The sequence below is a fragment of the Micropterus salmoides genome, unplaced genomic scaffold (assembly GCF_014851395.1).
Source record: "Micropterus salmoides isolate LMB-PRFRI ecotype aquatic unplaced genomic scaffold, ASM1485139v1 Ms_hic_scaffold_13, whole genome shotgun sequence".
In the NCBI taxonomy this organism is placed as follows: domain Eukaryota; kingdom Metazoa; phylum Chordata; class Actinopteri; order Centrarchiformes; family Centrarchidae; genus Micropterus; species Micropterus salmoides.
Window position 1 is genome coordinate 11,237,863 of NW_024040374.1, and position 14,553 is coordinate 11,252,415.

The 14,553-nt window shown below is 40.6% G+C and overlaps 1 protein-coding gene across 2 annotated transcripts in view; it reads right to left on the reverse strand.

The window, feature by feature from the left end:
• arid3a (AT rich interactive domain 3A (BRIGHT-like)) overlaps positions 1 to 14,553 on the reverse strand; it is a 49,523-nt gene that overhangs the window by 9,956 nt on the left and 25,014 nt on the right. Inside the window, exons 4-8 of one of the 2 annotated variants that reach the window (XM_038715533.1) lie at positions 7,082 to 7,154; positions 5,563 to 5,746; positions 3,826 to 4,073; positions 2,902 to 3,192; positions 310 to 399 (exon numbers count right to left, since the gene is read on the reverse strand). In XM_038715533.1, the coding sequence (XP_038571461.1) occupies positions 310 to 399; positions 2,902 to 3,192; positions 3,826 to 4,073; positions 5,563 to 5,746; positions 7,082 to 7,154 (886 nt within the window). The remainder of the gene's footprint in view (positions 1 to 309; positions 400 to 2,901; positions 3,193 to 3,825; positions 4,074 to 5,562; positions 5,747 to 7,081; positions 7,155 to 14,553) is intronic. The other variant, XM_038715534.1, reaches the window with a different exon arrangement.

Sequence of the window (14,553 nt, forward strand, 5' to 3'; positions counted from 1 at the left end):
CTAGATACAGTTACATCACTTAACTCCACCTAAAAGTACAGTTTAAACAAACATGTCGCAACATGTTAATTAGCGATCTTCGAGCAGTTGGTAGGCAGATTTCTTAACTTTTGAGAGAGCAAGGTGAGCTAATCGTCTCCTCACTCTAGTTCCACCACGCTTAATGCACAGACATGAGCGTCTCGAGCTCGGAAATGTTAAAATGATGAACAACTTAATGAGATTATTTCTTAAATCAAAGTATAAATTAACTGATTAGAAAGGAAGTGGTCAGCTGGACTTCCTGTGCCACTTGACAGCGATTCTCACCATTGTACACGACTCCATTGAGTTCCACTGACATGCTGATGCTGCTTGTGCCGTTGGTGGTGAGGTTCAGGGCCGAGTCCTGCCTGCTGTCTGTGAGGAAGACAACCACAAAGTAGAGCTGTGTTAACAAAACCAAATCACTGTTATTTTATTAAAACTGCATGACTTCTTTTTAAAACTACTCCAGAGGTGACTTGTCCCAAAAAAGCACAACAAACTAAAGCAACTCAAGAACACCCTTTTACAGCAACACAATAACTTTGCAAGAGTGTCCATTTCATTTCATTTCTCTGAAGTCACCTGTATTTTCAGTACTGAGAAACAGTTCCATGCATGTTCTATCAGATAGACAGTAACAAAGACAAACTCTGCGATACGATCAAAGTGCCTGGCAGAAGGGAATCCCCGCACAGACTAACACACGTGCTGTGTGCATGCATGCGTCTTCTGTAAGCTAAGCAGGTCAACATATAGGCCTGCTGTGGGTTACTTCCTCACTGTTAGGTGCTGTGGTTTGTGGTAAGATGACAAGAATGTCTTGTGATACTAACTGCCAGAAAGAGTGAGAACATGTAAAATCAAGCTCATGTAAATTCTGGGGTAAAATAATGGAACATAAAATCCACAATGATTCCCACAGCAGATGTGATGTAGTAACAGTGATGTGCGTTAGTGTCTCTTTACCCCCCCAAAGCTTATGAAGAATCTTGAAAAACTTCTGGTCAATTTCCTTAAGGCAGCACCCTGCAGACCCTCTTCTATTATCTATGTACATACCTTTAGGCAACGTTATTAATCACCAGGGGTTATCATTTTATTTTTATGAGGATAATATGCATATATTGATGTCTGTTGACCCTGTTCCTATCTTCTGCAACCTGTCACTGTGATGGAAATAGATGGCCAAGTATTAACTTTCTTAAACTGAACAGAGATAAAAACTAATAGTAATTAGTCAGACCAAGGATGAGATCTTCTTTTTATAAGACAGGGCAGTCTGGTTTTCCAGTAGTCTTAGGTTTGGAAATTACTGTTTAACACTAGAACTGCCAGGGTTCGTTGTATACCTATAACCGCCATAGAGGGTAAAGTTTACCCGCTATAAAAATGTCGTGATTTTGACTTTGGGAAACATTTAGCACATTGGCTGTGCATTTCCAACAAACACCATCCCCATATTTCAGGCATTTACAGAATGTTTATTTTATTAATTTATTTTATTTTATTTTATTCATTGTCGTTCGCTTGTGCTGCGCATCTGTGAAGGGCATGTTCACATGCGGCGGCTCTTTTGATGTCATCCACTTGCTGCTGTTATAGATGGGGTGGTGATGGAGCAACGGATAAGACACATGCTGGGTTTAATCCCCCACTGTGACCCATATACCAATGTGTCCTTGAGCAAGACACTTAACCCCTAGTTGCTCCAGAGGTGTGCGACCTCTGACATGTATAGAAATTGTAAGTCGCTTTGGATAAAAGAGTCAGATAAATGTAAATGTATAGCCCAGTTATATTCTAAACACACTTGAATTTAAATGCAGCATACAATTTACAAAAAAGACTGACTGTTGTAGTGTTTTATAGGCGGTAAAAATAACCTCATAATATCGGATAGTTCTTACTGTTCTGCCTGTTTTTTTGGACTCCATCGAGCATCCAGAGAGTAAAACACATAGCTACAAAAGTCCAAATAAAAGTAGGCTTTTTATTCGAAAGAAACAACTATTATCAATTCCAAAATTTATAGAAGATTTTTGCCCAACGGAAAAATGTATAGGCCTAATGATCACTTATACTAAAAAATACACAGCACTGGAAAAGTTATAGCCGGTCAAAAAGCACATGAGGGAGCCGCACGCTCTCTTGAAGGGACCGCAGAACACACCTCTATCACAGGGAAAAACTAGACTACTGCAGCATTAGTTTTGATGATCATGTAGCCTAAACAAAACCTATGAGCAGCGGCTTTTATGCAAATTTACTTCATTCAAGTGGATTGCTGTGAGGTAATGACCCGTCAGAGGCAGAATAGGACACGTCGCTCCGCCCCCACCATCAGACTCTCCTTTACTCACTTCGCTGAGCAAGTGTAATGCCTGTAGTGGGAAAGGCGTTGCCAATAGCAACATAGAATGTTTATCTAAACGTGTGACATGAACAGCGCTAAAATGACGCCGGCACTTATAGGTATAAATGCCCATTTTTTAAATCTGGCTTTATATTGACATTAACAATATGGGGTGCTACATAACACACTTTTAGGAAAAGTCAGAGACTGGGGGACTTGAATATTATATTGAAACAAAGATACATACAATCAAAAAACATCCGCGGGTAAATTTGATCCGTTGGTGGTTCTAGTGTTAATTTCACATGATTGTGGTGACACATTTATCCTTAGTAAGACATTTTGAGACGATGTAAGAAAGATGGCTTATACTTTTGTTTAATGTTGATTAGATAGAAGAATTTTCTCAACCAACAGGGGAACACAACTTCATGTGAAAACATGAAAATCATGTCTGACTGTTTTTTTTGTTCTCCTCCTGTCAGCTGAATATATCAGAAACCCCACAGTGTGTTCAATACCTTGGTTATTGATGCGGATGTTCATTGGTATCTGAGCGGTCATTGCCAGCAGGTTGTGTTGCAGCGCTCTCTGCAGCAGTCGGTGGTGTTCCTCGGCAGGCAGCGCCATCTTCTTCTCTGGTGGCTCGCCGGCCTCCAGTTTGTCCCTCAGCTGCTCCAGAGCCGCCACCTGAGCCGCCATGGCTGCCTGAGCTGCCGCTGCCTGCACAGCAGCCACCGAGTGACCCGCCAACGCCCCCGCTGGCAAACGAGACATACCGATCCCTGGCAGCGGCTGGCCTCCCTCCTCTTCTGGCCGGACACCACAGAGAGGGAGAGAAGGGGCAGTGTAAGTCAAGAAAACTCAGATACAACTGAATATGATGCGTTATCCAGGCAAGGTACAGATTATGTTCCTCCCTGACCACACTGCTGTCAGTGTGGTCATCTTGTGTAAGATGCACACTGTACTGCTTACTATTGGTTAACATATATAACAGCAGAGAGGACAGCAAATCAAAAATGCTTTTCACGACTGCTTTCTGGTGATAAGTCTACTGCTTGAAAACTCAAGGTTTGTACACAACCCTCATTTTAACCTGCCTCCTGACTTCTGATTGAAGATTTGTTATTTTCAAAATGATATAGGCAAGTTTTAATGATTTTAAGACATTTTCCATCACAATTTTCAATTGTAATGTCAAGAAAACCCATCTACTTAATGTATTTGTCATTTTAGAAGACTGACCCAAAGCTCACAGTTACTAAATCAGGAGCTCATGACATTACCACATTCATATGTGTTAAAAAAGGACAATCTACAGTCACTCATTATATGTTCTGATGACTCAAAATTTCCTCTTTCATGCTTCCATGTCTTCAATTTCAATCATTGACTCAGTTAATCCCATGTGGCGGGAGCACATCATAATACTCAAATCGCACCTTTCTTGATCTTCTGGATGGGCGTCAGCGATGCCCCATTGGTGCCCACTGTCATGCCCACACTTGTCGTGGGGAGCTTCGGAGAGGAGAGCATGGTGGGCGTCCCATTGGGCGAGTAGGTGAAGAGGGAGCTACCAAAGCTTTGCCGTCGGCCTTCCCGCCGATTACTGTCGATGGCTGCCTGGAGCTCGTTGGGGTTGCTCAGACCCCTCTTATCACATTCATATGGGTACAGGTACTTCATGTATCTGGAAGGAACACCATGTATTAGGGATGCACCGAAATGAAAATTCTTGCATAAATTAAATAGTCAAAATGTGTTTCCCACAAGATTTGAAGAGACTTTGGGGGGTGGGTCTATGGCCCAAGAGGGTGGGTAAAGTAAATTACATGGGTCCATTTACTTTTAATGTACACATGTAGTATGTTTTATACTTTCTGTGAAAACAATCCAATTAATCTTATTTATATACTGTATAGAAACCTTATTTTGAAAACCGGACATTGTCACATGTGTATCCATAGACTGTATATAAAAATCCTCACGCTAAATTCATCAAGTCCGACTCAATATGATAAATGTTGTATGTGGTTCTCGTATTGCATAACATATCAACGTAATTGTTCAATAAAATTTAATCAGTCTTTTGACTTATTAGGCCGAACACCAAAAGTGTTATTTTCGGTCGATTAATGTCATTGGCCGAACATTCGGTGCATCGCTACCATGTATTTATGTACTACTGAAAATGTCAATTAGTTCCTAAAACCTAAATGCCTGCAAAGCTTTACAGGGTGGGCTGAGCTATAAGTCAGCTTAAAGGGGTATTCCACAAATTCTGCACATTAAGATCAGTTTGATAATGACTCAGCATGTGAAAACGACGAGCTTGGGCTTAATGACAGCCGTTTTTTAACAGAAATCCTGTGTAACATAACATGGGGCTTGGGGTTTGACAGACATGGACATAAAGAAGAAAAATGTTATCAAGATGCATTGTGGAAATTGTATGATTTATTGCTTTTGGAGTTTCACCTATATTAGTAACTAAAAGTCAGGATATCTCGATCTCTGCTGCTTTGCTTTTGACCATTCGTTTATTAAATAGTCTCTCACATGTCCCCAAACTTTATCGAAGTACAATACCAAATCACTGGAGTACCCTGTTAAATACGTAAATGTTCACAGTAGATCACTGGCTACAGTGAAATTTTCCAGCACTTAATCCAACATGCCTAGAAATGGATGGGGATATGTCGCTACCAATATCAAGTGACTACTTAATGGTCCCTAGCAATAATTTTGATCAAATAATTAAAATATAACGACTGTTTGTCCGTGTCTAGTCAATTTATTTGGTACACAAATGGTTAACAGTTAGCCTCAAATTAGCGAGAGAATAACTACAAGTAGTTGCACTGTTAACTTGTAATATACCACTACAGAAAATGACTTGAAAAAGAGGGTTTAATTATTTGGTCAAATTAAATTGTTGTTTGGCAGCTGACAGACAGCAGCTCCACAAGGTGCGTGCAAATAAGTAATAGAAACTCACATCATTTGTGATATGTTATTTATTTTTATTCTGGCAACACAACAGTAAACAACCAGTCCAATAAATAAGCTAGAGAACTTGTAAGCTTTCTTTACAGGCCCTCATGGCTTGAAACCAACAGCTACAATTCAGACCAAAGAAAAACAGCTTTGACCACACCTGTGTCTGTGTGAGTACTTACTGTGTGCGGAGGGTGAAGGCTGCACTTGTGATTGAGGTAGGCAGGTTGAGTCCCTTGGTGATCTCCCTCCACAGTTTCTTGTTGATGACCTCCACAAGGCCGCCCTTCTCTGTCACCAGCCTGTAGAGCATGTACAGATCCAGAACTTGCTTGGCCATGATGGGAATACGATTCACCGGGGTTCCTGAAATAACACACACACACACACACACACACACACACACACACACACAGAGGATCAACAATCTTCCTGCACTGGTTCCTGCTGGGAATCTTTGGGGTATGACACATGTTTGAATAGGCAACTGTGTCTTTCATTCCCCGAAATGTAGGTGTTGCTTTGACCATTTTACCAGCCAAATACATAATGCCAGGCCAGGAAGCTATCTTAGGCCAGAGGATCTTCTGACTTTCTTCCTTTCCTTCCATCAAATTGTCATGTGATTAAATCGATTGGATTGTATAAGGGAACTGGAAACAACCTGACCCTAATGAGGGGAAGTTACCTGAAAATAATATTTGAGAAATACAGTGTGGTGTACTTGTGTGATGTCATTCAATGTTGATGGATCTTTCAAACTAAATATGACGTGAATATATGTTAATGGAAAGTATGAGACAACATGCCTGGGGACAAGAGATAATCAGTGCCTTTAATATTGTATTAATCTATGTGAATCCAAACACAATCTTCAGGCCCACGTTTGACATAAAATATAATTAATCCTCGATTTCCATTTTGAGGACTGACGCCCCAGTTATTGGTACGGCCTTTAGATGGCACTCTCAGATTCTGAAAGCAGATTTGGCAGATCCGCCCACTGCCGGTGGTTCTGACACTGTAAACATTCAGTACTGGTTTTTCAGTTGTGAGCACATGTCTGTTGTCTCTCATGTCAGTTCTCGGCCCACTGACCTGATTAAATCCCCCAAAAGTCAACATGTCAGTTTAACAATGCTGCTTGGTATGTGTGCTGAGTTGTCTGTTTGTGAATGAGAAAACACAATATTGCACAACTGACAATTTCCCAAGTATGACAATGAGTTTTCCGGATGAGGAGAAATGGGAATTTATTTGGCTCAGTTGGCAGTTTTGATGCTGTGTGTGTCACCATTGCGAAGATCCTGCATGGTGGCTGGGTCAATGTTTGTGTGTGTGAGTGTGGGGATGGGAAGGTAAACCAATCCATTCCCAGGCATTGATCCCTTCTAGTTATAGCCTGGGAACGACAAGAGGCTGTGCAACTATAAAGAAATCATCTCTGAAATGAATAAAGGCCCAACCCATGTGAGTGAAAGATGAGTAGACAGTGCAGTGTTGTATGTCAGGGGGGGGGGGGGTCATCCATCTCTATACCCAATTATTAAGAGTCTCTGTGTGAAGCTGGGTGGAGATAAAGCAAAGAGATATAATATGACAAGATAAGAAACTGATGGATGTAGGTTTTAATTTAATGAGTGAGAGTAAATGTGATGTACAAATGCAGACTCAAACACACACACACACACAGTTACATACCTCTTTTTTGCATAAAGCTGAAGAGGTCATCCAGAAACTCTTTCCTCTTTGGGTCTCTGTCCAGTTCATACAGCTGTGGGGAGGAAGAGGAGAGACACAGATAAAGTGACTGTATATCTGACAAAAACAAAAGTTTGAGAACCCGAAATAAAAAAAATACTAAAACCCAGGGTGTTCTGCTGTCACAAAAAGCAATCTGAAAGCTGAAATGATGCAACGATTAGCTGACAGAAAATGTCCTCAGTGCTCCCGCTGTTACTTTGAAAACCAATATACTGCTTAACAAAGAAAATAAAACAGATATTCATCCTTAAAGATCTGTCGTGAGAAACAAATCACTTGCCTTCTGATCATAAGAGGAGATGACAGAGAGAGAAACCTAAAGACTAGTCTGGCTTGATGAGAACATGATGTGGGTCCAGCTGCTGGTGGGGCCCCGGGCTCTGGAAAGTTCGGTGAAAGTTAACAGTAAAAGTGGGGCGCCCTCTCAGGGGAGGACAGTGAGCCCATTGAGCCTGTGGTTGTTTTCCCTGCCTAGTAGTCAGCGTGATAGTGAAATATATTGTTGGAGGTCTTTCTATTTATTTGTCACACACATATCAACAAACTTTGAAATTAAACACCAACTACCATGTCACTTTATTTGCTCTCAGTGTAAGTAACACCACACAACAATAAATCCAATTTTAAGGCTTATATTCTCATGTGACTATTGTTCATTCACAGCAATTAAAAGATGTGCAACACACATTTACGCTAACACGTAGTCCATCATAGGTGAGTGAGCAGCAGTGGTACAGCTTCAGTATCTCAGGGGTTCACAGGGTTCACAGTTATAACCACCAGTCTAGGTTGAGCATAGAAGTCTTGACAACTAAATATCACATGGTATCTATGTGAGGTTGTAGAGTTTCATAATCTCTTATTGAAAATAGCAGGTTGTGAAACATAGTCTACAGCTGAGCACCACCTAACAAAGAGAGCGTATTGTTACTACACAGACACAACAGCCCACAGCTAGAAGACCAAACCACAAGTTGCCATGTGCTGTAGAGACTTTATATCACATCACAGGAAAGCATAAACCTCACAGCATGTGACCATTTCATTAGAGCTAAAGAAGTGAATTGTTTGACAGAAAACGGATGTCAAATATTCTCTGGTCTTAGCTTCTCAATTGTGTGGATTTGCTGCTTGTTTTTGTGTTGTGACAATAAATTGCATATCTTTGGACTGTAAATCTGACAAAAAAACTTCTTGAACACAGGAAATTGAGATGACCATTTTTCCCTCTTTTCTAGTATCTTAAAGACCAAATGAGAGCGCTGTGTACAAATAACCAACACTGAAAAACTGTTAATATGCGCACTATTTATTTAACGATTAGTCTGCTGATTATTTCCTCAATAAATCATTTAGAAATGTGCATTCTGAGATTAGTTCCAATTTACTTGCTAACCTCTAAGCTACTCTGCCACCACACCAATAAGTGACGGTAAATAAAACACCAAACTTCAGTTAGTTACTAAAGGATTTCAGTGTTTGCTTCAAGCACCCGGACAGAGAAAATGAAAATGAAAGGCTCTTCCAGCTGAAGTCTGGTATGACGGTGACAGTAATGGCCTCTAACCACTAACAGACTGTCCCTCATTGTGGCATTCGACCCTCATTAGTGACACCAAGCTGCTACAAGATCTTATTATGTAGTGGGTTGGGGGGGAACAGAGGGGTGGAGACTGTTGGACTGAAGAGGGTTGAGGTGGATGGGGTGGGGGATGCCAGCTAATGTACGGGCCTGCTGGAGGCAAGGGGGAGTTTTAATTACAGGATGCATGCATTTTGTGAAGTGCCGCACCATAAATCTTTGAAATTACCCCCCAACTAACATCCCCCCATGTCACTTTTATTTGCTCTCTATCCCCCCCTCGCTCTCTCTGTCCTAATCACACAAACAAATATTTCCCTAGTGGTGCGGTGGGAGTGCGTCACATGGAACAAATGGGGCTAACGCTCAGATCTCAGTCCCTCTAGTCTTCCTTCACACTGGAGTGAACAAATGCATTTTGAATGTATGTTTTCCAGTCAGCAGAACGTATGGAAAGGGTTTAAATTCTGAACTAACAAAACCCACAACAATAAATCCACTATTAAAGCTTAAATTCTCATGTGACGATTGTTCATTCACAGCGTGAGTAACTGCAGTGTTACAGTGTTGAAAGGTATTGTGTTAATTGGTTTCATTGTTTCCCTGCCAACTGAAGGAGCTGGAAGTCCACAGTGAAGTGTGAACTGTGTTATCACACTCACAGTATCCTTCTTACTAATACATGTCCAGTTTCAAGTCTCATTCAGAATTCACTGTTAACATAGTTAACCTGCTTTGTAGCAACGGATATGTGACTATGATTCCGTTCTTTCAGCTGTCTCACAGCAGCATATGGAAGTACATGTATTTACAATATACAGAATTACAATAATTTGTCTGTAAGAAAACATTTTTTAGCCTACACCATCTAATACAATCCAATAACTAAGATGTTTATAGAATAAGAAGATGATTTAAGTCCTGTTTATCCCTTTATCAAATTGTGACTGTATTGCAGTTTTAACTGCAGATTGCAGACACAATGCTGTCAAACCGCTAAATGACGCCTGCCCTGTTATCTAAATCTGCTCACGTGCTGAAAGAAACCTGCTGGAAGGCAGGCCATGTTAGAACCATTACAGAAATGTTGGGTGGGGTGTTAAATATTTGAAGTGAACTGATGCTCTAAAATACTTTAGAGGCGAGGCTGTGTCCCTTGGCAGGTAAAGGAAATTTAAATGTAACAGTTCTACAAGCAACGTAAGGAACCAGTTTCATTTAAATATTAAATATAATATCGTCTAATTCAAACCAATCCATGTAAACATAGCCACTGATAAAAATCTACACCTGAAACCGAACACCTTGATGTAAAAACAGGTGAGGAAAAAACAGGAGTGGTGCTTTTAAAAGAAGGAAAATTTAATAAAAATGCATCAAACAGGGTTCGTCCAGTGGCTGCAAATGCACACATCACTCTTCATACAAAATATATACACTTTAAAACATGTCAACCTGTGGCTCGGACAGAGGCTGGTAATGGCCTATCTGTATTATGCAGAGCAATAGATGTTAGGGGTCCGGGGTTGGAGGCTTTATCTGACTAACTGCTGCAGTCAGGATAATTTCCAACCAGCAAGACCACTGCCCAACCCCCATTATATATTTTCTAGCTGCCCTTATCTCTCTCCATCTCTATTTTTCCTCATTGTCTTTTTGACAACCAAAGTGGTTTTTGTATTTTCCCTTCCTGTCTTTTACACACTTCTACCTTTCTCTCCATTTGTCCCTCAACTTCTATCGGTTTCCCTCTAATTCTGTGTGTCTCTTGCCCTCCCTCAGCTCCATCTATATAGCCCTTATCAAATCAAATAAGGTTTATTGTCACATACACAGTACAAAGTCTAGTGAAATACCTCCTTTTCATTTAACCCACCCAAAGTAGTTAACTTAATATACATGTTTCTGATGGTGGCGGAAACCAGAGCACCTGGAAGAAGACCACGCAAACACAGGGAGAAAATGCAAACTCCGAACAGAAAAGCCCTTCCCCAACCGGACATTCAAGCCCAGGGCCTTCTTGCTCTATGTTGACAGTGCTAACCACTGAGCAACTATGCTGCAGTAGCATACTTCCCCTGCTGCCACTACACACACACGCACACAGAGTATATACACAGACTTCAAGCTGAGATGGGTGTGGTTATTGCAGCTTTACATTTTCATGTCTATAGTATGTGTGCTGGGGCAGAGGCCCCTCCTGCATTAAAGCTTTGCAATTCAGATAAACTACAAGAAACTAGATAAACAACTAGAAACTGGGCCAACTGGTAACACTTGGAGCCAGTTTATGCCCTGTCACCAAATGCCCTGCAACTAAAAAGCACATTAAAACTGCAGAGCTGACTAGAAAACTGCATATTTCCAGATCATTGAACAGGCTGCAGAGTTTCTAAAACTTTACTATACAACTTCACTTTACACTTTCAAACCAATAATGGAGAAAAAGAGCTGCATATACAGGTTATACATTTGTTTTCTAGTAGCAAATCTAGAATCAGCATCAAAGACAGAATTTTGTGCGGGAGACAAATGGGGACAGTGGAAAGTTAACCAAATGCTGTCTGGTTGGCTACTAAAGTGCTGCGACTCCAGACTTCACAGCCACATTTGAACAAGTATTTAGTGTTCTGACTGTTGTCTGATAGTTTTCCACCCTGGTTGTGTATGTAGGTCAGTCACAGTGTCTGCAGATACATTATAAACAGGCTTTAGACACAGAAAACAAAGTGGTTTATATTGCAAATAATCAGTAACCAAAGAGCAGCCTGTTGCAACAGCTTTGCAGCCATCAAAGTGATTGTGGTGGGTAATACTACAAGGGTGGGGGGAGTGGAGGTGGGGGTGTATGTTACTGGGGAGGGGTTCACTTCACTGTTAATGCAAATGGAAGTTAGACAGCCAGTAGCAAACAAGTGTCACATAGCACATAATAGAGGCTTTGCAACTGAAAACCAAAACTGAGAGCAGAACAGGGTATCAACTACATGCTCCCTTTCACCTGCCAATCACCTCGATCACCTTGAGGTGAGGCTGACACACACAGATGTGTGCAGTGTTAAAAAAGAAATTTAGCTTTTACTTGTGTAAAAGTCTCCCTCACAATTTACAGGATTGGATTCACTAGTTTATTCTTTTAAATGTTTGATCTAAATCCTGTTGCTTTGAAAGCAATTTTTCAGGTAGAACTGGCTCCTCAGAGGAGACATGATGTCTGCACAGCACACTGATGCAAACACGTAGTACTATCAGAGGACTGGGGGCAGGGTTTTCAAGACAAATGGAAAGTTCCTCTTCATACCGATTTTACATCCTTTACTTCCAAATAAAAAAAGAACAGTGGACTCTCTTCTTCTCACCATTACAGAGGAAACCAGAAAACCGCAAACTATATGTCCTCCATATCTCATAGCTTTAGACACCTTATTTAGCCTATTTATAGTTAATAATGCCTATTGTTTAGTTTTTATGCTGTTTGTGTTGTGAGTACTGAAAATTGAGTGTATTTAACTTCTATTGTTTATGCCAATGACCTTAATGAAGTGAGTAGATCTGTTTGGTTGTGTTATTACCGGCAGCTTCAGTACAAACACGATAGGAGTCCCTAAAGGTGATAATAACACTTTTATAGACTGCAGTAACCTTAAGGAGCTTTTGCTCCTCCCCATATTTTATTTAATGGAAGTCTGTGTATTATTCCTGTAGTTGTACACAGCGGAAACCAGGTTGACACCAAGACTAAACCCCCTTTAACCCAATGCTGGAGGACCAGTTTCACAACTCCATATTAATCTAAGTCACTGTGTTGTTTCTTCTCATGAAGGAGATTAGTATGAACTTTCCACATGTCATCCTGCCTGACGTGAACTGAAAAATGCTGCCGTCTCATTTATGGAAGGTTGCAGTGTGTAACCCATGACTAGATCGAACAAACTGCATTGGGATTACTGCTGCAAAAAAGAGACAACGATGAGTGGTGCACTCACAGACCTAAACATAACAGAGTTGAAAAGAACCTATAATGTAAACACACACACACACACACACACACAATATTATGACAGTGGGGGAAGGGAAAGTATGGCGAGCAGAGAGAGGGGTTGAGGAGGGGGGTTCTTGAAACAGCTCATGAACACATGATCAACCATATTCAAGCACTGCATTGTTCCAGGCCAAAGCCCTTTTATGGGTGTCATTAATGCACCAGAGCCAACACAACCACCAGCACGGCATCACATCAGTACTCCCACAAAGAAAATATAGTGTCATAGAGCGTACATGACTTTAATCCCACAGTGCAATGCTCCGCCATTGTTCCTGAGAGGTCACATGTGTAACACACAGATATGTAACACGACAAACTGTCAGCAGTGCCATAAAATTATTTGATGTTTCATAACAGTCAAACCCTAATCCACTGCTCAGTAAAGAGTAAACTGTCCGCTGTGTGTCATGTGATGAATATGAACACTGGTTGTTATTTACTCCTGTCCTTTAATTGTTTGCTTTAAAAAAAAGTGTGTGTGTTTTAACTACACAGCACATATTATTGTCCCAGTGTAACGAGACAGTAATGTTGTAATGTTGAACCTCAATCAGGGTAGCCTGCCTTTCTAGCATGCTAAGATTACAAATAATCCAAAAGCAAAGAGGTCAGAAGTCATAGCAGCCTCACCAGAGATGGATCAAACATTTTTTTGTGTCACAAAACATCTAGGCAGGTCCAGGCAGGACTAAGGCAAATGAAACATATCTCTAGGTGGAGGATATTCTAGGTGAAAAAGTGCATAGAGAGGTCATGGCTAAATTGAATCATTTTGTTTGTAAAAGTGGTTCAGCTTTGGGCTCAAGTAAATGTGGCCTCAGTAAAAACACAGTTTCTTCTGTGAACAGAGGGAATTTTACTGAGTGGGGTCGGCCCATAATTCAATTTTACTACGCTGAAGTCTACACTCTGACTACTGAAGCTATTATCTGATTACCTTCATCACAGTAAGGTCATAAACAGAACTGGCAGAGCAGTTAAAATAGCCAAGATTCTGCGGAATATCTCCACTACTTTGGCTTTAAAACACTGAAGTAAAATCTTTTTTTTTTTAGAAGATACAGGTCAATGCAATGTCACGAATCAAAGCAGCATCCAACATGGTGTACTGCTGGACAGAAGACAGGCGAAGAGCTGCCATCTTTGCTCTTTTTTTGGATCATTATATTGACATTTATTTTATTCAAGGTAACCAAATTACATGTTTTGCTGAGCATGATAAGCCTGACAGAGCTGAATAACTAAAAACTAAAAAAGCCCTTGTGACAAACTAAGACAAACTGTGCAATAAGTCTTCATTTGACTGACTACTGAAAGACTGAGCCTAACTTGATAAAGACTGGGTGAGAAATCAGATGTGAAAATTACATCTGATCTGTCTGTTCTGCTTGAAGTTAGGCAAAATTAAAAAAGGAATCGGATTCTTGTAGTGACAAGCCCATGTTCTTATTTATCTTCCTCTTTGTTGCTCAGGATTCTGTTTTTCTGCCATTTGCGTGACGCTTTCCAGAGATCATCTGTTAGTCAAACGATGGAAGCAGAAACTGTGACGTCTCCTTCCTTTAATTTTTTTTGAAAGAGTTTTTATGTGTACCTTTTCTTTGTCTATTCAGTCATGTTGTCTATCACTGCTCAGCACTAGATATACTAGTTACATATCAATGCGTAAGACTTATATACAAAATATTTCCTGGAACCGGTATAGTACGGCTGACTGCTGAGAGCTAACAGCGTAAAATGATTAGGTAGTATTTTCTTCTCTACATATATATATATAAAAAG